We start from the raw sequence: 26,522 nt of genomic DNA, 5'->3' as shown, positions 1-26,522 counted from the left end.
CATTTCCCTAGAGGTAAGATATCTTTCCTTTGCTTCAATTTACTACTTCTGGGAAGCAATCATTCTACCTCTGCTCCATTGCTCTCCCCAAGCAATGTAATGTTGAGAGAATATTTTTATCAATTCCCTGCTAATGATTTTCATGTCTGCTTGCCCCCTTACTGATCTCTTGTCCTCTGTCAAGTCCTCCCTGTCTATCTTTTTAATAGTTCTTAGTGGATATCTAATCATCAGTACACCTGATAAATAAACACATAAATGATCTCTCTCTCTCTCAGCTTTTCTTTTTTCTCCCTTTCTCTGATGACACCTTCATCATCATTCCCATCTTCTGAGCTCACTACCTTAACATTACCTTCAGTCTCACTCTCTTTTTCTCTCGTTATCAGCTAGAATCAGCAGACAGACACTTTTTCCAGTCACCTTAGTGATTGAACAATGCTTGGTTTCTGCACCTTCCTTGCACAGTCAATCTACAATAATGTTGCAGGTGGCCTTGCCCCCTCAGTATTACCATGGTTTTCACCTTTGTGTCTGTAACATTAAAACTCATGCACTTAAATGCCAACTCATTCTATTATCTCCTGCATCAGGCTCCATCTTCTGTCTTTCTTTATGCTGAGTCTTTCTTTTCCTTGAGAAGAGCTTTGTGACAAGGCAAGAGTTGCTAAGGGAGGCCTTAGTCTTAGTGGCATGAATGCACAGTAATGCTAAGAGGAATGGAAAAAAATAAAGCTCTTTCAGAAAGACAGAATACCTTAGAAGTGGCTCTGGGTCTCTTTGGCTGTTCATGTCTTCATCTTCTTCAATATAACTCCCAGAAGATGGAGTTGTCTTCTAGTTAATGAAGTACAGCTTCCTACCACGTTTTGTTTAAAGCATTTTTCTGAATAACCACATATTTCAGGAAGCATTCCATTTATCATGAGTACACATTTTCTTCTGACTGCTCATTAAAAAACTGTTTACATTTTCACTAGTTCAGTTGGGTTTTCTTCAAACTTGTGATTGAGATTTGCAAATTCTAAAGGGATTTTGTTCTTTATGTTCCACATTGGCCAGCTGCAAGTAGCCATATTCATCTTACAGTATGCATTAATAGTAAGTAAATAGTAACAATGATTAAAAATTATAAAAATGCTAAGATTAGATTTTTTCTAATTAAGATTAGAAAAGATTAAAAGATTATTTTAATAATCTTTTATTAAGATTAAAATTTTTTTTCCCTAGAGGGACATGCAGAAGTAACATCTGGAACATGGACAAATTCTATGATGCTATAGCCATTTCTATACACTAACTCTTTCTCAGGGAGTAAACTTTAATAGTTTCCATATTATTTTTTTTTTAAGAAAGCTTTTATCATCCATAACAACAATTCTTAATGCTCTAATTACTGTTTGAGCTTTTAATTTTTTATTTTCCTTTTTTACTTCCATACCTGGAACAAGGAAAGGTTTGGAAAAAGAAGAATTGCAATCTTATCCTTTACCTATTTTAATTTTATCAAGGTAGATTTTTATCATAAAAAATGTGCAGTAAGAAACCATTCAAGAGAATGCATATGCGTGCATGGTATTTCATAAGTCTTTGAAATTAGCATATTCCTGAATTGTTGCTGAGATACAGAATTTGGTACTGAACAACAATAGTACACAAAGCCAAAAGGTAAAACTTGCCTGCTGCCTATAAATTTTTTTTTTTTTTAAATCACGTAAGTAGCAGAAGAGATCTGAGTGCTTATTAAATGCATTCTGATCATTGCCTGAGGCCATGCTGCTTTCGAACTCATCCTAAATATTATACTGGTCATATTATTGATACGGTAGCATATTGCTGGCATTTGTTACAGGCTTTGGGGAGCATAGTCAGACATCATACAGTTATATGACTGTGTGTTTACTTATTCTTCATATTACTTAAAGGACTGCAGTGGCTTGCAAGCTCAAAATAGAATGAGTTCGCTGATTGCCCAAGGTGCTTATCACTGATAAATGTATTATTTTACAAGAAAAAGGGTAACAGGTACCTCTCTTCCCCATTGCTATGGAATACAGAAGGGAAATATTCAGAGAGCACTGTTAAGGTAGCTTCTTGATTAACCTAAAGCATTATTCTTCACTTTCAAACAGCAAGCCAGTTTAAGGCACAGTTTGCTTGACACCAAAGGAAAGACTCACACAGAACTCATCCCTGATTAGTGAAACTATCGATTAAATGTCTACTTCTACTTCTGCCTATACCAGTAGTGTGTCTTGCTGCCCAAAGCTTGAATAGTCAGAGGGTAGCTGCTATGGACTGATGAGCTTCAGGGGTGCAAGTGCACAGCAGGCTTCTAGGGACATCCCTCTCTTGTCTGCCCATGGAGCAGTAGGGCATAACAAGGTTCTAATCTAAAAAGACATAATTTCTCTGTTGATAACCATAAGAAGTAGTAGATCTATTATGTTACAATTTCCTAGGAGCGTTTTTCTGACCGTTGTTTGATGTTTCTTCACCGTGGGGAGATTTCACAAGTACTATTTGCAGAGGGAGAATTACCTGGTTGTTCTTCTTATGTTCACATAAGAGGATGTCACTTCACCACAGCCCTTCTGTTATACATAATCTTCTGGGTGGTAAGAGGTGGCTTTATCTTTATACTGGGAGAAGGATTTTAAAGATCACCAAGCCTGCTCAGATGCAGAGTTCCATAACAAAACTGGAGATTCACAAATTGGCCTCCTTGAAAAGAGGGTTTCACCATTTGTGTTTGTTGCAGATTGTCTTTAAAATGATGGGGTTAAGTGGATAGAGCAAATCTGTTGTGAATATCATCTTCAATATGTCCATCTGGCTCTTTGATGATGAGCCAGGCAAGACTTTGTTCCCCATGTATCCAACATGAGCTGACTTAAGTAAGCTTATTTATTCTATAAAAAACCAAAGGTTTTACATTTAGGGACAACAGAATAATTCTAAAATGTATAAATACATTTCTAATTGGATCTTCTTAACAGAGATGTTTGCAAAAATACTCGGTATTCTGAATTTTAACACTAAAAACCTTTCATATTCTTTATGCTGAACATCTGTGACAATGGCACTTCTATTCATGACTATTTTACCCTCAAATAAATTTAGCAGTAGCTGTCCCAGAAGGGCAGTATATTATCCTCTGTCTGAAAAATCAAAACCTGTTATGTGATGAACTCAAGTTTACTAAATGCTGAATAATATAGGTCTAGTATGCTGTCAATGGACAAGTCAAAATAGGAGAGGAAAAGAGCGAATGATGCTGCTAATATGCATAGCCATTCTCTGTTGTCTGTGACTGAAATGCAATCAAATTCAGAGTTCTACTTTCTTGCTCTGACAGGGCAGAGAGGGTTAAGCAGAAGTTGACATCTTATGCTAATCCTGTAGATTTCTGTATCTGCTTTTCCAGTTCATTCAAGGCACTGATGCCTTTTAAAAGAATTAATTCCCATTCCTCCATATCTTAAGTCATTGTAAATTAGGGATCAACATAGTTACTGTGCTGTAAAGCACCACAGACCCAGAAAGTTATCACTTATGAGAAAGGAGAATGAGAACCAGTGTTGTATCCTCATTTGTAAATACACGAATGCTACAGAATTCTAACTTGGATTTTGAGCATCTTTTCTAAAGGTTTTGGTTAAGTCTTTGATAAAGATAGGGATCAACTGTTTAATTTGGCTTGCATTGTAATTTTCAAACATAAATCTCTACTGTGACAGCTGAAGTTGTGTTTAGTCCACGAGCAAACATCCAGTCATTTTTCTGTCATGCCTTCAGTGAATCTGTTTTCCTGTTCTAAAGTGATTAATATTATTCAAGGGGCTGATTCTGAAATGTTACCAGTTTTCATTGAACACGGGAGGCTAATGGGTAGATAGTAAAGAGAAGGGGATGATGATTCATGCCGTTTATTTTGTTGCTTTGTCTTTTATTATTTAGCAACGCAGGTCAGTCAGAGAGTTACTGGAAGATGCACTAGGCAGCTTATAACTCATTCGGGGTTATAGGGATCATAGCAGTACATTTCAGCTTTACTATTCTAGACCATGATCTACAAGGGCTAGCATACAAGAACTACACAATTTTTGTTTCACTCAGAATTTTCTTGGCACATTAATTAACCACTTTTGTGCTATTCCAAATAAACTGCTTAAATATCATTCACATATTACTGTCTGTAATCAGCTCATTTGGATAGTCATGGAAAATTCCCCAATCAGTTCCAAAGATATTTTATTCTACTCAATAAGTAAGAACAGTGAGTAGCTGCCAATTCTGAAATTTTCAGCAGAGCAGTATTGAACAGGTTGTCTGCAGCATGAAAATGAAATAAAGGCAAAAGGAGATGTATTTCTAAAGGCTATTACAATGAATCCATTAGGGGTCAAAGCAATCACTAAATTGATTAGACTAGACTACTTAAATAGCTTTTTCTGAATCAATAATTATTATGGAGTCATCAAATATGTATGTGTTCTTATGTGTAATTGAACCACTGTCTTGTTATTTATACCAATGTGCATCCAAAGAATGCTCAAAGAATTCTTAAAAGAAGGGCTTTTTCTCCTGTGTTCCAGCTTATACCTAGGTGAGGTTTTCTTCCATCTAGGGCATATAAATTTCCCCTGCAAGATTCAGAAGTATGATGGTGCCATTTTTTGAAGAAATAAAGATTATATTCTACCTCCTGCATTCTTCAGATGTTGAATACAGTCAAGTACCATGGATGAGATTCCTTTTTCTACTTTTTTTTTTTTTTAACCTTTGGGAATCTCATTAAAATTGTAATTGAAAGTATATAGGAGCCACAACAAGAGAGGCTGTCCAGAGAATGAAAGAATGGAACATATTCTGCACCCTAAATATGCTTCTCCACATTCAAACTTTCTGTCTCTAAGTTTTTTCCTGCCAAAAGTCCTCTGAGTAGCTTTTTCATTTCTGGTTCATGCTGGATAAGTCAAAACCAAAGAATTTTTCCAAATTAATGCAAGATCTGCATCCTTTTTTTTTTTTTTTTTTTTTTTAGCAATGCCTGGAATATCATAATGCAAATAAATAAAAATGAGAATTTTCCATATTGGAAAAGTTTTGATTAATTGTGTCTACAGCAGGGTATGTGCAAACTGTGAGAATGATCTTAGGAGTGACCAGGCTGGTCACTTGTCAATATTATGTCTTCAGCATAAACACTCCAAGAAGATGTAGTCAGATGAGAGCAAAAGAACATATTACAGCAATAACTCAAATATGGCTTTATCTGAAACAATAAGACATGCTGTATATGGTGTATATGGGAAGTTTTATATTTAAAGTTCCTTAATTTAAAATGACACATGCAGATTTTCTTCAACTTCTGCTTAGATGATTTTCATTCTAGTTTTTCTTTTTCTTCTCTTTTTTCATCTTTTTTTTCTCGTTAATACTCTCATTGACTGTTTTTCCAGTATTATACAACTTCTGTGTGTGTATAAACGAGCAAAAATACTTTTGCCACAGTGCCTGTAAATGTCCTCATTGGCTAGTGTTCTGTCTCACAAACTCAGGACATGATGTTTTGGTATGGTAATTTTTTTTAATTTTTTTTTTTTTTAAAAAAGGCAACTTTTGTTTTTTCCAAATGAGAAGACAAAGTGCTTGTGTGGGAATTGCAGAATGGAATCACTCATGTTCCAGTATCTGGAGCATTGTTTTCTAATACAAACCTGACATAAAAAGAATACAATAAAGTACAAAGTGAATGATATCCCATTCTGTCTTATTATCTATGTATAAGAAACTGGCATTTGAGTTTCTGATATGCAAGTGACCCAGCACCTGAATTATACACATTCCCCTCTAAAAGGCCTGTTGATTTTCATGCTTACAATAATTAATTATTTCATGCTGCAGATTAAAACTGAGTTAGAGAGCAGCAAAGCTGCATTTCACTATGGAAATAACAGCTGGTCATGCTCCAAGGTCTCATTGAAATGAGTTGTAGACTAATATATAACAATATTAGCTTTTTTAAAAAATAAAATACAGTTCACAGTGGCACTGAAGAGGTGGGAACTGTTTTATATATCCACCTGGCCATGTTGATGGACTGAACTAGCTGCCTCCAGTCAGATTCTATTAAATTATCTTACACCTTCAAGTGACAGTGCCATGTTGGAAATTAGTAGGCACATCCTCTTGGAATCAGTCAGCAAAGTGGCTGAAGAACGACCTAATAATCTGTGTGGATCTGTAAGAGGCAGACTTTGCAGGGTATGGAGCAAGCATTTTGGCCAATCTGTTTCAATTATTGGCTTATGTGTGCTGTGTACTGCCTCTGTCTATGCAGAGATCCAAAATCTCCAGGACGTTAAGGCTGCATCTTCTGTGCAATTAAATAAAGACACTTTTGTTTGATTATGAGTGTAAGAAAAACTTGTCTGAACCGTGAATGGGAATATATAGAATCATAGAATCATTTAGGTTGGAAAAGACCTTTGAGATCGTTAAGTCCAACCATAAACCTAACACTGCCCAATAACTGAATATATTTCTATTTGTTGCATATAAGCCGTAAGTCAAATGTTTAGGTTTTATATTTAGGTTTTGTGTTATTCATCACCTAAATATTAACAAATATTTTGTAATCTTTGTTTCTAAGTAGTGCTTAGGTACCATGATGAATGGCCCTATTTAAAATGCAGAGATAGGCACAGTCCAGAGAGGTACTATCCTAGACCCTCACCATTTATCCAGTCCTAAAGTGGTTTTCTGTTTTGCAGAGTGAATTCCATTGAATAACATTGATTTTCTATTTCAATAAAGGGAACTGTCATCCGAAAGGTGGATGAAATATTAAGGCTCTACTAGCTAATTAGATAGATAGATAGGTAGATACACAGATAAGTACTGTGCAAATAAAAACCCCAGTATTGTCTTATACAGGTTCTATTTAATTTTGAAAACTAAATAACTGTGTTTTTAATTTTATTCATGTGGAAAATAAAATAAAATTCTTTTTAGATTTTAAGAACTATGGAAAAAAATCCATTTTTACAATGTTAATATATTCTGTATAACCATTGATTGCATGTGAAAACACGTAATCCATTTTATGCCCCAGTAATTCTGAAACACCTGAACTCTTCTCCCTCCGCATACCATCTGAAAATTCACAAGACGAAGCATCCCTTCAGGGCTGGGAATGTGTTTGCCAATTTTGGCCCAGAGGGGATTGTAACTAGCATTGCAAAGCCCTGATGATAGTTTTATAATGGAAAGCCTGAAATAACCTCAAGTACCACCTCACTAATGTGATTCTATAATACATAACCAGTCTAATTTGAAACTAAGAGTCAGTTATCAAAGAATACATTTGTAGAGTTAATGTTGTTAACCTCTTAATTTTCCTCTTCTCTTGGATTTGAATTACAGTTTCCTTTCAAATAAAATCCACTGATGAGATACCTAATGGTTTTCTACTTTAATTTTGCTGTTCTGATTGCTTTTACAGCTGTACCCCATCGTCTTTATTTTAAACCCCCTTGCAGAGTCCTTGCAGTGAAATCGTTGGGCAGATCAAAGTCTAGTCCTGATGTCCGAACTCTTCCAACGACATTAGCCTCTTCATAAATTGATTAGGAAGAGCACTGCACAGGAAATGGCTATCAACCTGGCTTACATTAAGAAGGGAGCTGGTGCTCCAAATGTGGTGTTTGTCATCTCCCTGAGTGTCCGTAAACACTTGCAGCCCTGTCAGTTCCTTGAAAGTAGTTTGAGTCTTACTAGACGCTGACAGTGTTGCCATGGAGTCAGACTTAGATTTCACAGCAAAGCTGAAACTGATTTCCAGATAATAGTTGAGTTAGAAAACAGAGAGAAAATGAGCATGAGTAAACAAAAATTCCAAACTGCCTAAATTATTAGATTTGATACCTATTTCTTCTGTCTTTCTATATCTGTTACAGATATTATAGTGATGTTGTTTGGGGGGGTGGGGGGTTTTTAGATGGAAAAAATATAATTAAGAATTCAGAATGGGGATTGTTCTTTCAAGGAAAAGAAATCAAGTGCTATACCGCATTATTCTCATTTGTGTGGAAACAATGATGTCTTTTAATATGTGAATCTCCTTAATGGGTCTGTCTTGAAATTGTGCCTGTATAGGGGATAAAAGCTCTGTTATTGCTTCATTAGCCTGCATCTAGCAGTTGTGTTTCCCAAAGCAATTTGCAGCATCCTCTTCCTTTCATTGTCACATTTGATCATTTTAGAATTTGCTCTGAAGACAAGTCAATGTCCTTATGTGTGAATTTCAGGGTATAAGCAGTACATTCAACAATCCCTGTTAAGAAACTTAATCAGAATCTTCTGACAAATGATACGATCAATGCCACACAATTAATCCATAGTAGAACTGCGTAATAAACAGAAGATTACACTTTCTGTGCCAGTTAATGTCCTATAAATTCCTGCTATACTTCAAATGTATTATTAAACATTTTTGTTATTGTTGTTCTGTTATCATCATATGATGCTTTAAAGTATGAAACACAATTTTATTTGATTTTGTGATTTCTCTTACTAGTGGCTAGCATTCAGAAGCTTCCTGCTGCATCTGTTTTAACCGACATCAATTTCCCCATGAAAGGAAGAAAAGGAATGGTTGATTGGGCACGAAACTCAGAAGACAGGGTTGTCATTCCAAAAAATATCTTCACCCCTATGTCAACAGGTAAAGAAGCATATCAGCATGTTAATTTTGTGTTAGCTAGCTCTAACAAGGGAACTCAGAATCTTTGTCTCATAGGACCACTGTATGATATAGAAGTGGTTATTTGATCCATCTTCGAAAGAAATCCAGTACCCACAGCTTATCCCAGAGGGAAATGGTGGCGCCTTAATTTCAGCACCTTGAACAAAAAGTGGTACAGAAATCCTAGATGTTATTTTCTATGCCGAAGAGCCAATGCTTAGTTATTGTGCACAGGGTTGTACCTGTGCTGGTGTGAGGTGACCTGAAGTGCAGCTCTGTGGAACCCTCTGAAGTTGCTCCCCTCCAACAGACTGCGCCATTCCTACAGGTCACCTAACTTGTACCAACGGATGCTCAGCAGGCGAATTACCCTGGCTTCAGAAACAATTGACAAATACCATTGCAGTGCAGATCTCTGACATTAGAGAATTTACTTGCTAGGCATTAAACTCTAAAGACAGTCTTTGAGGATACTTAATTATAAAGGTAGATGAACTAGCATGGATGTCAGTACACAATGATGGATTTTTTAAAAATGTGATTTTCAGTGGTTTAAATCTTTTGATATATTCCTGACAGTGCTACATCTTTATGACAGACTTCCCAGATATAATTCAAAATGATGATGGTTTATTTAAAATAAAATTTCCACTAGAAAGATAAATGGTATTCAGAGTTTTTTATGCTGATGAAGGCTTGGGAAAGAGAGTTTAAAAATCTTTTTTTCCTTACGCTTTTCAGAACTAGATGAATCAACTGTATTTGTACTTGGAGCAGTTCTATACAAAAATTTAGAACTCATTTTGCCCACTTTGAGGTAAGAAACTTCATAAATACAATATGAATTAAACTATTTCGGGATCATAACTACACTACCTGTCAGGATAAAAACAGACAACCAAGACTGTTTGCATGTTGGTATTGTTGGATTTTTTTTCCCTGTTATTTAAAATATATGTGTATATTTGTCTTTCCTTCATGCTTAGTCATTTGTACGATGGCAATAGCCTTTTTATCAAATTGATTTAATTTTTATTTTATGTAATCTATGTTAACCTTAATTACAGAAGTGTTTGATTATGTATGTTTGATTAAGTAACCACATTGATGTACATTAATGCTCAGGCCACTTACGCTTGTGCTTCAGACTACTGTTTGTCCAGTTAGTACAAGTGCTCTAGTAATGACATCATAACCTGATGTACTAAGGTTGTCTGCTCTACTTCTACAGAAGTCTCTAGTAGTAGTTTTCCAAGTACCTTTTCAGTGCAAGTTGTATTCAGAAGGGACAGCAGAGCTGTAGAGAGGATCCATTTTAGAAACAAGACATGCATGTGCCTGAACAGCTGTGGTATGTCAGTTATGAGGGCCATACACATACATAAAGAAATAGGAGAGTTTCTTGTTTCATTTTTTCCTTTCTGTACTTGATAACAGACAATTTGGAAATAAACATTTCACCGCCTCTTCTCAAATTACTGGTTAAGATCATTTCATGGTCCATTAATACTATCTTAATTCACATGATCCTGTGCACCATTGGCCTACTAATATCCTTTTACGGTAAAAGAAATGGCTGCAGATTGTCTGTTGCATTAGCTGCTAATGAATTCAAAATAATTAGAAAGGATAGTAATTAGGAAGCTACCAGATTACCTTTCCCTACTCTATTTAACCAAAACTTCAGGATTTGAAACAAAGGATGGAATGGCCATGTACCTTTCAGACCTTTATATTGTAAACCAAAGTCTATGATCATGCTTCTTCAGCTCTCATAGGTCAATAGTTTTAATTTACAGAAAACAAGTGTGGACCTTGAATGCTGTGTATTTGCTTATATGAAAAGCCTTTCAGGGCTTTTATTTCATCCATTAGAAAAGTGAGATTCATAGGCCTTACTAGATTTTCCCTAGAATCAATAGCATCCGAAGTAGCAGGAATAGGGGCAGAACAGGGACATGAAAGTACAGCAACTTAAGTACTATGGACTATGAGAAAGTGCATCTCAGTTCCCAAATTTTTGCTTTCATCTGTTCTACTTTCAGCTCGTTACTGATTTACACAGCGAATTTGACCATTTCTCTGTACAATTCAGTTCACAGAGACGTTTTGTGGCTTCTAAAGCAAAATGCTCTAATAATCTATGTATATCTATTCATAAATGAAGTCTTTAGAAATTCAAATACAAAGATATCCCACTTTGCCTCTGAATATGTTCAGTATTATTTGAATCCAATTCTCGGCTGCCCAAGAAAAGGAAACGAGCACTATTATTTCTCTTATGTATGTGAATAAGGAATAAAAGTCATTATTAATCTGTGATATAAAAATATAACACATATTCCCAGGTACTTCTAGTCTCTTCTTTGTTCGGAGTATAGCACCTCAGTACTTCCCTGCACTTCTTTAATATTTATAATGAAGTCATACTGAAACTTTTACAGCTTACATCTCGTACCTCATCAGGAAGTGTATCATGGTGGATTTCTTTGCCCATGGCAGTCATATTCAAGATTTGATCTCATGACCCTAAAATAGTACCTCAAAGGTGGCACAATTTCAAACTGTTTTCATAGATCATAGAATCATTGAACAGTTTGGGTTGGAAGGGACCTCCAAAGATCATATAGTCTACCCCCCTGCCATGGGCAGGGACACCTTCCACTAGACCAGGTTGCTCAAAGCCCCATCCAACCTGGCCTCGAGCACTGCCAGGGACGGGGCAGCCACAGCTTCTCTGGGCAACCTGTTCCAGTGCCTCACCACCCTCACGGTGAAGAAGTTTTTCCTTACATCTCATCTAAATCTACCCTCTTGCAGTTTAAAACCATTGCACCCTGTCCTGTCACTACAGGCCTTGGAAAAAAGCCTCTCTCCATCTTTCTTATAAGCCCCCTTTAGGTACTGGCAGGCTGCTATAAGGTCTCCCCGGAGCCTTCTCTTCTCCAGGCTGAACAACCCCAACCCTCTCAGCCTGTCTTCACAGGAGAGGTGCTCCAGCCCTCTGATCATCCTCGTGTCCCTCCTCTGGACTCGCTCCAACAGGTCCATGTCCTTCTCGTACTGATGGCCCCAGAGCTGGATGCAGTACTGCAGGTGGGGTCTCACCAGAGCAGAACGGGGGGGAATCGCCTCCGTCAACCTGCTGGCCATGCATCATTTTATGCAGCCCAGGGTACAATTGGTTTTCTGGGCTGCAGGTGCCCATTGCCGGCTCACATCTGATTTTTCATCCACCGATATCACCAGGTCCTTCTCCGCAGGGCTGCTCTCAGTCCCTTCATCCCCCAGCCTATATTGATACCAGGGGTTGCTCCGAGCCAGGTGCAGGACCTTGCGCTTGGCCTTCTTGAACTTTATGAGGTTCACATGGGCCCACTCCTGAAGCCTGTCCAGGTCCATCTGGATGGCATCCCTTCCCTCAGGCGTGTCAACTGCACCACCAAGCTTGGTGTCACTTGCGAAGTTGCTGAGGGTGCACTCGATCCCACTGTCTGAGTCATTGATGAAGATATTAAATACTATTGAATGCATTTTGATGCATTCAAACCATTTTAATGTTCATTCAGATGGAATTTGGAATTGGAAAAAAGCTGCAACTGTGGTTAGTGCTGAATTTGTTGAGCTATTACACTCTTTGCCAAAATTAGAACTGCAATGCAGGTTTTAAAGGAATCTTTATTATCGGGTGGTTTATCATTTTACACTCGTTCAGGTACATGAATGAACTGAAGGTTTCCATACATCCCACTGCGTACGGAAAAGGTTTATTTTTGTTTGCTTATGTTTTGCAGTGAAGAACTATCATCTTACATGGGTTTATTTTAATTACTATTTGTACTAATCTTATTTAACTGTAATAAGCATTATCATTATAACCATATTAGTGCTGAATATAGTGTTAATGCTGAATTGCTGCACTCCAATAACATTGTATATGGAGCAAACACTGTAAAATGTGAAGGGAGGTAACACCATCTAGTTTTTATATGATACCTGGAAGTGTGGTAGCTATGCACAATGTATGAATTAAGAACCCATTCTGGATAAGCATCTTATGTGGTGCTGTTCGAAATAAAATGACAGTTGACAAAATATGATAATAGTGGGAATAAAGCTAAAAAAAACCAAAAAACCGAAGGTAACATAAGTAAAATGGGCTTGTGTTTGAGTTCAAAGGCCGCATCATTTACACCTTGACAACCTGATAAAAGAGGTGATTTCTACTGGCTGCAGTTAAATATGTAGAAAGCTTTACCACTTTCCATATGATTTCAGTCCCTGGATTTACAGGACTTAAGGTGAGAGTAAAGTAAATATTTGATTGTAGTTTCCTGAAGAACAAAGGTGACACATTCCAATGCATTCCTTAATGTCAGCACTAAAAGATATGCAAGCTTCTGCATCATCACAAGAAACTTCTTTGTTTAAAATAAACAAACAAATAAATAAAAAATATCTCAGTATATCTTTAGGGAAAATCTTTCAAAGCACCTAACCACAGAATCCCCATCTGGTATATCACAGGTGTTCTGTGAGTAAAACGAGGATTTCATTATCTAGGACAGCCTATACAATATATTTCACAAACTCCAAAATTAGCTGCATTTTGCCATATGGGCTTGATTTTTCTTGTTTTTACTGGCATAGCATCTGTGAAAAGTAAGTCTTGTAAACACAGTCTGAGATGAGAACTTGGCAATTACATTAATATAGAAATTTTTGGACAATGTGTTTAATCCCAGTGGTACATGTATATTATTTAAAGAATTTTGCCAGGACTGTTAAACAAGAGGTTAGGGAAAAGTGCTTTATTCTTCCTTATAAAAATAGAATATTTTTTTTTCCATGCACAAGTAAGTAAACTTCATCTGATTCTATTTCCTAATATGCTTTGCTGCATTGCACTGTTCTCGTAATGTCATATGGATTTTTTTAAAATCTTAGATTAAAATATTGAATATTTTGAGCACTATAGACTGAATATTATTTCCATAACTCTTGCATCCCTGAGCACATTTATGTTATTGTTAAGTTCACAGAAAATTGATTCTCAGTATCATACTCATCTAAAAGATATTATATATTATTCCTCTTCTGGGCACTCTGAAAGAATACATTGCATATTGCCATACTGTAAGATAGTTTTTAACTTCTCCTTTAACAAATAGGAACAAATAAAGAATCAATGATTTTGGTGTAGCAAGCTTTTTTTCCCATCGCTTAAAACAACCACCGTACTTTTGGGGCTATAATTTCCTCCACTGAAATGTTCTCTTTCCCCGTTTGAAGCATCATTTCCTAACCCCCTCCTTGGGGTGCTGTATGGCCAAAAAGGCCCTTAGACTTCGTTAGGTCAGCTTTGTTAGACTGAGGATGGAGTATCTCAGACAGGCTTTTACTGCATAGCATTACTGCTATAGCAGCAGTAATTTTTCTGTAAGGTATACAACATTTACATGTTGAACTATAACTTCTTTCATGCTGTCTTGAGGTAGCAACATGCTTTATTCATAAGTTCATTTTTCTTGAGCAACATAGAGTCATTCTAAAAAGAAAAGAAAACCTGAATTTCATATCACATAGAATCAATATGGATACCCTTATATAAAAGAATACCCTCAAAATGTATACCCAGATAGAAAAGGAGCTTAGTAAAATAACTCTATTTTATTAATATTGTTATTAATTCGGATAGGAAAAAACACTAGGACAGCAGCTCTGGAAGCACTTCTTGAGCCTTTACTCAATCAGACTTTGTTATCTTGAATCTTCAAGGATTTATTCAACCATATTGTCCAAGGAATTTAATATATTTTTTGAGTGATCTCAAAATTTGACCCTGATGTGCATTTTTCTGGACAGGCAGCAGACTATCACTCCGTACAAGTTCATTTCTCATTAAAGATAAGTTTTAGATTTTTTTTGATGAACGAGAAAGAAGTAATGGTAAAGTCACTCTCTATCCGTCATAAAAAATACTGTAAGATAATGCACTTGCCCACGAAGTGTGAGATAGGTCATTCCCATTTTATGTCATTCCCAGTATGAGAGGGACCAAAATCCACATATTCCACCTCCCGGGATGTTTTGTAAAAGCTGATTACTTAAATTCCTGAATAAGCGTTCTCAGCACTGAGCTGTTTAAAAAGTTATCTTCAATAAAGTTATCAATGGCACTGCACCAGTGGTTTTGAGGGAAATTCTTGTGACTACAATGCTTTGAGCTTTAATTCAGTGGCATCTTAACGTGTTATGTGAGTTTAGAATATACTTGCCAGGTCGCATTCTTCCAGGGACTATCTAAACAGTTAAATATGAGATGTGCAACTAGGCATTCAGCCCAGACAGGACAGCACTGAGTGATGCAGATTTCATTTCGCAGCAATATAGCCAGTTACATTTATTTTCTGTTGAAATAGTCTGCTAGGGGCTCTTGAAAATGTAAGTGGATTGGAAGGGTTTTAATGAGAGTGAAGTAAAATTGATGTACCGAGGTTGCAATCTAGGCACCTTAAGTGGTCTTTTGGACCTCACCCTAGAACCGTCTGAACTGTACCAAAATTAGATACAGCAAGGAGACGCTTCTCAATTACAAAGATTGGCTGTGATCAGGTACTGAAGTATCAGTATTTACATTACCTTATGTGAATTTCCAGAATGGATAAAAACTTTTAATACCTAGTAAGCTCTATTTCCACCTGTCATGATGTGTTAGAGAAATCAGTTTTCTATTTAATTGAGTTTTGTTCATTTGTTTTGGGGTTTTTTATTATTATTATTATTATTATTATTATTATTATTATTATTATTATTATTATGCCTTACTTAGGAACATTTATAGATATTCATCTACTGTATGTACAGTAAGGTACCGTCAATACTCCTCTTCTACAGAATGCACTGCGAGTTTGCCAAACATTAAAAGTTAGTCTGATAGAGAGATTTGTTTTCGTCAACAATGTGTGAGACTTTAAAGTGCAACCAAAGGGAAGAAATAGGAATTAACTAAAATAGAAAGCCACTTCCATTATATTTCCATTACATGATTTGGCTGAGTAAAATTGGACTAGAATTCATACCTTGCCCCAGAAGAATAATTTCATTCCTTGTGCTGAGTAAAGTGCCCACTGAGTTAAGGTTCTATTACTGTAGCCATGGCAATTCCTGTTTCAATGATCCAGCAAAATGGAATCCTCTCCTAAATACCATTTCCCTGGAGAAAATAAGCAATTAAACAACAACAACAACAACAACAGAATATAATATTTATACTATTATAATTACATCTAAACTGCCTAGTTTCTTCTTTGATAACATCTACCCATGAATACGTCTTTCTGTGAGGTTTTGTGTTGGTTTATGTGTGATCAGCAGAAGGTGTTGAAAGCAGCATTACATACAATGGAAATACCATCGTGATCATCAGAAACAGTCAGGCTGATAACTGACGGTTGTTCTAAGCCTGATGGGGTCATAAGAAGCAAGGATCTCAGGCATGAATATCATGTCAACATGTCTTTATGCCTGTATTAGCATAACATTGACAATACTAGGTCTGTCCTAGAAAGGTAGCTACAAAATATGGTGATCCACATTTTACATGAAAAGAGAGATTGATGACGAATTGGAGAAATTAACAGAAAATTATTATTTTGAGTAATCTGGTACAATAGCAAAAGATCAAATCTGATCTCACATATATGAGAAAAAATTGATTGGTTTTGGTGGGATATCAGTCAGGGCACAACTATGGATTATATTTTCAAAGGTATTTAGATGATGAAGTTGCCCACTCACATACCAAATGTAATGGTTTTTCAATAATTGGAAACAGGTGGGTTTTTTTCATGAGCACAGAATCAACAGAACTGTAGAATCTCCCATTGCACTCATCCATCTTCACAATTTTACAGTTAACAGTCAGAAAACAGTCCAACACAGCACTTTGGAAGAAAAATGACTGTCTCTTATAAAACATAGCTAGTGAGCCTATGTCAAGAGAAGCGAACGATATGCATTCAGACATTGACAGAATGTTTGTGTCATCAATACACCCTTCTAATTAGTAAACTGTTCTTTAACAAATGGCACTTCTGCCACCATTGTTGCTCTTCAGTCTTTAATGTGTGGGTACGGCTGGTAATGAGTGAATGTTTTCACCGCTTCTAAACACATATATTTTCTCCCTGAATATCTGTCAACTAAAGTCACGGAAAATACCCATGAGATACTTCTTTAGATGTAATATCAGAAGCCTCGTTTAACCTCACTCTAAGTTAAATCTTTCATTTTTACATGTATTTTTTCCAGGAATTTTACAGTTGTTAATTCAAAAATCATCGTTGTTACTATACGACCCGAGCCCAAAACTACGGATTCTTTCCTGGAGATAGAACTGGCCCATCTGTCTAATGTAAGTACAAGGATGGTTGATATGCTCTTCCAAGAGTATTTATCAGATCATATGCGAGAAATAAGTGAGGTTGTTTTAAATATCAGGTAATAAACCCCAGTTTAACTGCTAAAACTTAAGCCCAGGAAAAGTCTAACATACTTTGAAGGGAATGTGTACTTGATTTATGCATGTATATATGCAAAACAAAATTAACTGTTCTGTGAGTTTTGAGGTTTTCATTTACACAGCAATTTCTCCTGAAAAGTCTCCATTAACTGCCTTGATGGATAAAATTGAAAATGTAGTATTGTGCTGAATGCTTAACCTTTTGCTCCCTGCATAGGTCATAGAGCTACATAGTTCTTCGGGCCTTTTCTTCTTTTCTGTCATTATTTTATACTCAAAAGCCAGTTTTTACCTAACCTGCTGTAGCAGACTTAGAAAAAAATGCTCTTGTTCCCATTTAGCTTACAATTCTTATAAATGTTTGAGATTTTTTGTGCAATTATTTTTAATTCTGTACTTTTCAGCCTTTAATCTCATGTTAAAAATGGTTTAAATCTGAAAAAAGGGATTCTATGTCTAACTATATGAAAAATATTAAAAGTTTTTCTTTCTGCTGTCAGCAATCTCCCAGCACCCCAGGGAGAATAAAATCTATCTTTTGCGAGAAATTTTTGTCATGTATGGTATTGGGGAAATAACATTAAATAACAAACATGGGAGTAATTTACGTGAAGGCATGGCATATAAACTCTGTCTGTATATGTTGCTAAGAGTTAGTTTATTTAAAGTCGTAAAAAGATGATTAGAAGAGATAGTTACTAGAGCTTCGGTGAATAGTATTGTTATGCAAAAGACTGTAAAGCTGTGATTTTTTGTTATAAACAGTTGCTCAAGTGGTCATATAGGTACAGTTCAGCTGGAGCTCCAACTATTTCAGTCAGTAGCTAATTTGGCTAAGTGTCTCTGGGCAAAAATATGAAGAAAACTCTTTGAACTCTAGATCTTTGATTTACATTTTACTCAAGGTTGGAAGAAACTATTTTCCCATCAATGGTCATTATGACCCACCATTCAGTTCCCAGAAAAATGGTATTACAAAGAACATCTCAGTGAAATTTACTGCAAAGTCAAGCAGAAAAAAAGAAAGGAATAGAGGAACATAAACTGAGCTGACTCCTTACCTTTCAGTAAAATTAGAAGCTTATTGATGGAGAATTGTGCAGATTTTGGTTTTTTTGGTTCTCTGTTTCTATTTGATTTTAAGGTGTTTTAGGGTGGGCAGGTTTTGGGTTTGGTTTTCTTTTGTTTTGTTTCCAACCTAAGTTATATCATATATATTAAGATAAAATATCAGTCTTTAACATAACTTTTGTTTCTGTCAGAAATTTCACTAAAAATGTAATAGAGTATTTGCTGAAGTAGACTACAAATTAATCCTATATATCAGGAAAAAAACCCACCTTTGAAATAAAATACTTGGTTTTATCTTACTAAGATCATTATTAGGAAGAGTTTATGGTATTTCTCAATGCTAGATTTTAATTTCCATTATTTTAGCGATGATTTTGGGGCTACTTACAGGAGTTGTAGATAAAGAATATTGGAGTATAACTTCCATATTTTGATATCAGAATTACTACTTGCAAAAATGTGGGGTAGCAGGTCAGAGAAAAAAAAAAGATTGGAATTACTTTGGTCACTTATTCTAGAAAAGAAATTGAAAAATTGAAAAAAAAAAATTAATACTAGTAAGCAATGTGTCAGCATTGTAAATACTTATAAGCCAAACACAAGCTACTAAAACCAGCACAATGCAAGCAAGGCTAGACTAATAAAAGGTTGAACTGCTGTCCCCAGAAGTTGGAATTCTAGAAAATTCTTAGAGAGGGTTTTTTTTAATCTCTTTTTTTTTTTTTTCTTCTTTTTTTTTTTAATCCAACCCTTTCAGTAATTTACAGAGCAAGTTCTTGCCAAGTTTCAAAATCTTGGAAATGAAATGAAACTTCATTGTTACAAAAGGCTAGATTTAACCCACTGATTTTCACTTTGCTTTGTCAACCTTTCAGTAACAGAATATTAATAAGTATTGTATTAGCTCATGTCTTGACAAGGTGAAAAGACAATAACCTTGCCAATAGATATCAGTGCCATTTTTTTTTCTTTTGCCTCAGTTTTTGTGCTATAGTTTACTCCAGAGAAGCATCAAGTGCTTGAAATAAATTTCCCATCCTTAAATTGGACTTACATACATAGTACTTTTATATAGGATCTTGATCCACCTGGATATATAAGAGTTGGATCAGCAGATACAATGACAAAATGTTGCTCAAAAAAACCTGGGAATGGAAACCAGTTTTACAATTTTAATATTTGGTGATTTTTGTGTTCAAGGCTTAGCCTCCATAATGGGACGTTGGTTTAAAGAGCTAAGGCTGTAGATGCACAGAAATATTATTTTGTAGGTTTGAGTGTTCTTGCCTTCAGACTGAATCTAATTGTCATCTTCTTTGCTATAATTTTCTCAGCTGAAAACAAGACTTTAAATATCATATATTACTATAGAACAAGCTTTATATGTCATACAGAACGATAAAACTAGTATTAATGTATCTTTAGCATTTGAACATTATTTATTAATGGCTCACCGATTAATTGTTATGTCAATTAAATAGATTAATTATTAAACAGAAAATAAAATACAGACATTCTCTTTCATCTGATTTTTTTTAATGGCTCTTCTTGTTGTTATTTTTGTTCTTTTCAAACCTTTGTACTTGAAATGCTGCTTATTATTCAGAACAGTTTGTTTCCAAATTGACTTAATTTTTAAGCAACCTCTAGAGCATGCCTACTAATATATGGAAGTATACCCACACATTTGTTCTTTTACCTCCCCATCCACTGACTATATTAAGTAGATAAGACATTATGAAAAAAGATGGGAAAATGTGATCATTTAATAGGAATTAATATGTGTCATTCAAATTAGCCTTAAAACACTCATTTATTCAGAATTTATCATCATTGCTTCATTTTATATCAAAATTAGCCAGTTTATTAATAAATCCAGAGGATTGGGGCGGGGGGGGGGGGAGTCTAAATCACAATTGCATGTGCTGTTCAGAATATAGCATGGTATTTGGATTTGCAGATAAGTTGAATTATAATAGACAGTTGACCACAGTGGGAATGTGGGTTGCAATGTGTTATTTAGAGAACATGATATTTGGTCTTATGCACTGTGAGCAAGTTGATGAATGTGATCACATTTTTCCAGCAGTTTGATTGAAGAGGCACCGAAGTAATCTTTTAAAAACTGCAAAACTCAAACAAAATCCTATTTGCTCCAGAGAGAATATGAACTCTCACCTTCTGACAGCACAGAACTTGACGCCAGGGACACTAAAGTAACGAGCCAGCAGTAGCGTAGGACACCGAGCTTTCAATGAGACTGAAAACCCTGGCTACAGAACACAGTTGGCACTGTGCTGCAGAGCTGTCAAAGTTGCCAATCACATCTCGAAAGTTCAGTTTTATATGCCAGGCAGAGATATATATACATACACGCTCACACACATATGTCTATTTTTGAGCTATCCAAGTCCTGTACTGTAGCGTATAAATCAATACTGCAACAGTCGTAAACATTAATGGACACAGTAGCCGCTTCCTTAGCTGCAGCTAAGTAATTAACTGGCGAGAGCTGGGATGAAAGATTGCTGCCTTCACGGAGAGCGATGGCTCTTGGAGGTAGCTCAACGACAGCAGTGTGAGGAGACAGTGCCAGGAGACGAGACCCAGAAAGACTGTGAAAAAGGGAGCAACGGGTTAAGGGCGAAGAAGAAAGTAGGAAGACAGGCTGCCTGTGGTCCTTGCAGTGCTTGAAGGGTGTTTGATCAGGATATCAAAAGAGAAAGAAGTTCTGAAGGGCTGTTGTGCCCTTGCGAGGTGCCGCGCCTGGCAGAGCAAACCCTCACACGAGACCTTCTTAAGGAACAGGAGTAACATTTATCCTGCTTTCCATATTTCTGCTTAATCTCTCATTAGGGACTGCAATGGCCAAACATACTCTTTTTTTTTTTTTTTTTATTTGAATACATTTCAAAGAGAATGAGGCGTGTGATCTGACAGCATCAGTTTTATTGTGTTTCAGCTTTCTGCAAAGGCTTTTATTTTCCCTCTATTTTGTAGATTTCTTTATAGTGGACATTTTTTCTGAAAGTGTTTTTGTATTCTTTCTATTTGTACTGTGGGAATAGTGAGCGTAAACTGTATGATATCTGCTGCTAGGAAAGGTCTCAGATCTCAGATATGCAATGTCTTATTACAATTCAGCTATAGGAGTACTTTTTTAATATGCATATAGCTATATCAGATTGCAAGTAGAATTTCTGCACCCAGTCTTAGGATACCAATTAATACTCTTTATAAAATGACATTTTAAAAAAAGGTTAATTCTGCACCGTCATTCCATTATTCCTAATTCTTGTCCTTCTATATGTTCTTCTATCAATGTAGCTAAAGTTTTTGGCTAATGATGCAGGACCTGGTCTCTGAATCTCAGTGGCCCTGTTATCCAGCGCTTTGTCCTGTGCCCTTTTCCCCTTCCTCTTCTTTGTATTATAAATACTTCAGGGAATGCAACATCCTTTATTTATGTTTGTACAGTGCTATGTTAATATAAAGTGCCATAAGTATATGTTGGTTTTAAATATTTATACTCTACTCATAAAATTCAACGCAGTCAGCAAAATACTGAAGTGGAGGATCAAAATTTCCCTAAATGTCTCTCTCAGAAGCATCTTCAGAAGGACCTTTTTTATCTTTGACAAAGAGGTGGATGGAAGGACTTAAATATTTAAAAGATTTTTACTTCGCGGGTTGCCATGTTTTTTCTGCAAATAGAACACTTTTCAGAATGAAATATCGAAGTGTGTTTTGTTTATATGAAACCATCTTCATAACTACTGCACCAACACTGTTCATGAGAGAACTACACTAATGTTGGCGTAAGAAAATAGTGTATTCCCCCTGTTTCTTCAAAACACTTGGGATTTTGTTAAAAATATATTTTTATTCTGTATTTTATATCTAATTTGTTTACGTAGTTCTGACTTCTGGGAATATCCAATGTTTCTGATGAACAGGAATACAGTTTTGCTGTTTTTAACCAGTTAAGTACTTCTAAGTCAATCTGAGTTTTGATAAAGGAAGAGTTACAAGATTAGGGACAAAGCTTGAATTTTAATTTCATCTCAACTCTTTCTAGGCAGCAAAATAAACATGAGTAATAATAAAGAGATTTCAATTTCCCAAAACATTACCCATAGTTTAATGATGTGTAATAAATCTAGGTTCAAGTCCTTTTCTGAATCAAATCAGAAATCTTCCACTGACTTTGAACAGGTTGAAGCTGGGATTGTAAAGCTCAACAACAACAAAAAAATATTTTGAGCAAAAATCTCTGCTGATTTAGGACCTTATTGACAAAAGGACTTGGGTGTTGAATGTGGGGTCATCTGAAATCCCAGCCTCCAGACATTTTCCCCAATGTATGCTTGAAATTTTTAAGGGCATTACTGGTTTTGACATCCAGGTTCCCAAGGGGCCTAAAGTTCTGCTTCTAAACACACCCAGAAATGTTCGGTCAAGTTGAGCGTCTTAACAGATTAGCTCTTATATTTTAATTCTACTAGGATATACCAAATAGACAACTTTATGCTTACCTTATCTAAGAGAGAGAATACGGCAACTACTCCACTTTGAGGTTAAAGTGCTTTTTAAATACTCCGTAAGAAGTAACCTTAAGCTTTTGCAATTTCAGTGGCATCAATTCGTCAGAGTATAAGTGTGATCTTGTAGGAGGAGACCCAAATAAATGTTTAGGTCAAGCATGACACATGTTTTTGTATACCAGTAACTAATAGGTTGGTTTGTTTTCTTCTTAGGGCACATTGAATCCCTACTGTGTGCTGTGGGATGATTCGAGAACGTAAGTGCCAGATGTTTGCTTCTATTGCTATGGCTCAAATATTACAGAGTACCTAACAATATTTAAGCAGTTGGTCAGTAAATGGGTTGGTACGAGGGCAAATGAACCTTTCACAGAGTGAAGGTACTGGGTTGTCCAGTCGCTTGGCTTCCTTTCTGCAGCTATGTAAATTGAAATAGTACAACATCTCAGCAGGAAGAGATTACTCACATAGTAATTTTAATCTGCTTTTTCAAGATTAAAATGATGGTGTCTAAGAACTGTAGTGCCTTGATGGTAGTTGCTGGGCAACAAGCGAGTGGGTAAACGATCAGGCAGATAACTAAGGAAGGCTCCCATTTCAGTTACTGCAAGGAGAAATACCATTTTCAAGTGTGATACCCACAGCAATCTCCATTTTAGTTGGTGCAAATTTTCATTTTAGTTTAGTAAAATAATAGCTGTATACTAAATAGTGAAAGCTTGCTAGCGGTCTTCTGTTACTTTTTTCATTGTGTGTCCCTTTTGTAGCAAAACAGAAAATGTCACTGTAAAGAAGTAAAGCAGTAAAATCAGTGTAGTTTAAAAAGAATTCCAAGTTTATGCAGCTGTAATTTGCTGCATTAATCTTTCACAGTAAATCTCCCATTAAAGTCAAGGTGAACTTTGCCTAAATACAGATTAAGTGTTTCAAGAAGGATCCTTATATGGTTGCCATCTTAATTTTTTTAAAGATGATGTTGTACTTCTTGTCCAGGTATATTATGTATGTCGTACTACAGACTGATCTACAGTGTTAGAAATTGTATACCTGTGAATTTGTGAGTGCTTTTATCCTTGAGCCTGGCTTTACATTAGTACACTGATGGCTGAGAAACAACATTATAGTATAGAAATGAGAAACTTTGGACATGATACTAGAAATCATTCCAAATACAAGTAGTACCATAGTCTGCGCCTCTACAAAAGAATCAATTATTTGCCAGCAACATCATAATGTTCCATTTCTGTAAAACATGCGGAATAAAGTACATGAAAGACTTGATATTATGTATTATTATGTGCACATGGAATGCAAAACATTTGGAAGATGGTCTTTGTTCCTCTTCACAATGTGTTGCTTACACAGTAGTAGTACAGTGCTTTATTTACCATTTTCTACATGCATTACTTTAAGCACTGTGTATTTAGAGCACATGCTCTGATTTCACTGCTCCAGTCCAGAATATCAAAGGCATATTTACATGGAATTAAACTACCCCCCCACTCCCAAAAAAAAAAGGCATGCTGTGGATTTAACAATATGATTAAAAGATTTCATGCAGGTATTTGGGATGAATGTGTGAAGCAATCGCAAACAAATGTATTTTGTGCTTGCCACTTGTTTTGCATGCATTGCTCTTAGTATCGTGTATAGAGAAGTTTAGTGCTATGTACAAGTACTGGTTTCAGTATGCTTCAGAATCTGGATGGAAGAGTGAACTTTTGAAACATCTAAAATTTACATAAAGCTTACATAAAATAGTCTGAGGTTTTGAGGGAGAAAGACATACTTTTTTATTCTGAAGGATATCTTTTCTAGTCATATTATTTAATAGTAGCTATTGAAGATGTTAAAATATTTGAAGATTGGGGGTGTTCTTGGATATTTATCAGTTTTGAAAAGTGATATGAGCCATTGAATATTCACAATAAGATAGGATGTATCAGTGAGGTCTGCATGGACGCCATTGTCATTTGTTTTACACATGTATGTGTGTTATTTTATGAGAATGTTACATTATCACTTACCTGAGTGTGTAATAGCAAGAGCAAAATTCTACTTTTTTTCCTCCATCCCTTAGGAAAAGATCCCTAATGTTAGCTGTGGGAGCATTAGTTGATTCATAATTTTATTTTTGTAATGCTGCTTCTTTTTGTTTTGGAGCATTTTATTTATATTTACTCAGGAATAGTTCAGCATTTGTATTCTGGCACCGTGAGTTTTAAATTATGATGAAAGCTCTATAATGCTGAATTGGTTCCTATCATTTATAAATCTTAATAAAGAAATATGTAGAGGACTATACAATTGGTTAGGTGCCCATGATGATGTTGGGTTCTTGGTAGCTTGTTTCTCTTTTATTTTTTCCACTTTTTTCTAAGTCTGAGGAATGAACCACTCTCAGCAGCAGGCGACTGGATTTGATGGATTAATAGCTTCATCCACACTGCAAATCCTACAGAGCTGTGCTCTACTCGTGTCCTTCCAAACCGGGTGATTTTTGCATAACCAGGATTTGGCAAGCATTTTGGAATAAACCCAAAAAAAGTAGTCTGCTTTTAGTTGAAGGTGCTTAAGTAATCAGTAGTCTATGCTGAGACGGGTGTTTTAAATTAAGTGCTTTTCAGATGAAACTGTGTTTGCTTTTATCATTGGCACAGAGCCAGCAGTAACCGCTAACGGGTTTTGCCACCTTTCTACCCGCTTCTCCCACACTTTATCTGCGTGCGTTGCAAGTTGACATTTGGTGAATGATACTTCCTCCACTGATCTTGTCAGTTTAATACTTCTCCAGCAGCAGGGGAAGCTTTATCTACCTGGGGTCTGGGCATGCTTCTCGGGAGATTGATCAGCGATTACAATTCCTTGTCATCCATCCTTGAAGAAAGTTCTGGATCTGTGGGCTGTTTAATCACATCAGATCATCAAACTTATCCTGCTGCCGTTGCTATCTGTGACAATTTGGTCATCCTAACTTTGGCAAAGGCATCTTTAACCCATTCTTTCTATGAGATTTAGTGATTCTCCACTCTGATGATATTTTGTAAGGTTTTCCATTTATCGAGCTGGCAGGCTTGTGCCCTCTCCATAGGCAGCTAGCCAAATGTGTGTACAATATTGAGACAGTGCAACTAAAGAATAAAATATAATGTCATATATTACAAAGGGCAAACTCAAATCCAATAGTTCAGCATTTCATATCAGCTGATTCTCCCAAGATATAGAGCATATCTGTCTGTGTTGATTGAAAACAGGCTGTTTATGAGTTCTGGTGTTTCCTTTGATATTTCCAGCTTCCCTACACAAATCTGGTAGCATCAATGGTATGTAAGTGGTGATTTCCCCCCCCTCAGAAATCTGAGCGATATCTTCGTCCATTCATTTCAGAAAATGTATTCTAAATGTTGCCTTCAGTAAAGTCTTAGGAATACTTCTCCTTTCAGTGCATGGGAAAATGTGTGGAATATTTGTAAGTGATGTTCTGAGGAGAAACAATTTCGTTCTTTAAACCAACCAAACAAAAACTCAAGAAAGAATTGTATCTTTTCTGCTTTGCATTGTCTGGCACAAACAAACTGTCCCTGCTGTCAGGAACTGTTTGTGATACATTAATTCCAGTGTCTTAGTCCAC

The 26,522-nt window shown here is 36.0% G+C and overlaps 1 protein-coding gene across 7 annotated transcripts in view; it reads left to right on the top strand.

The window, feature by feature from the left end:
* ADGRB3 (adhesion G protein-coupled receptor B3) overlaps positions 1–26,522 on the top strand; it is a 464,705-nt gene that overhangs the window by 255,818 nt on the left and 182,365 nt on the right. For all 7 annotated transcript variants that reach the window (XM_030039030.2, XM_030039041.2, XM_030039021.2 and 4 more), the window contains 4 exons: positions 8,585–8,731; positions 9,494–9,569; positions 17,066–17,168; positions 23,105–23,148. In XM_030039030.2, the coding sequence (XP_029894890.1) occupies positions 8,585–8,731; positions 9,494–9,569; positions 17,066–17,168; positions 23,105–23,148 (370 nt within the window). The remainder of the gene's footprint in view (positions 1–8,584; positions 8,732–9,493; positions 9,570–17,065; positions 17,169–23,104; positions 23,149–26,522) is intronic.

The sequence above is a fragment of the Aquila chrysaetos genome, chromosome 2, assembly GCF_900496995.4.
Source record: "Aquila chrysaetos chrysaetos chromosome 2, bAquChr1.4, whole genome shotgun sequence".
Classification (NCBI taxonomy): Eukaryota; Metazoa; Chordata; class Aves; order Accipitriformes; family Accipitridae; genus Aquila; species Aquila chrysaetos.
The sequence above is the reverse complement of the archived record's forward strand: the minus strand, read 5'-3'. Positions and strand labels throughout refer to the sequence as shown.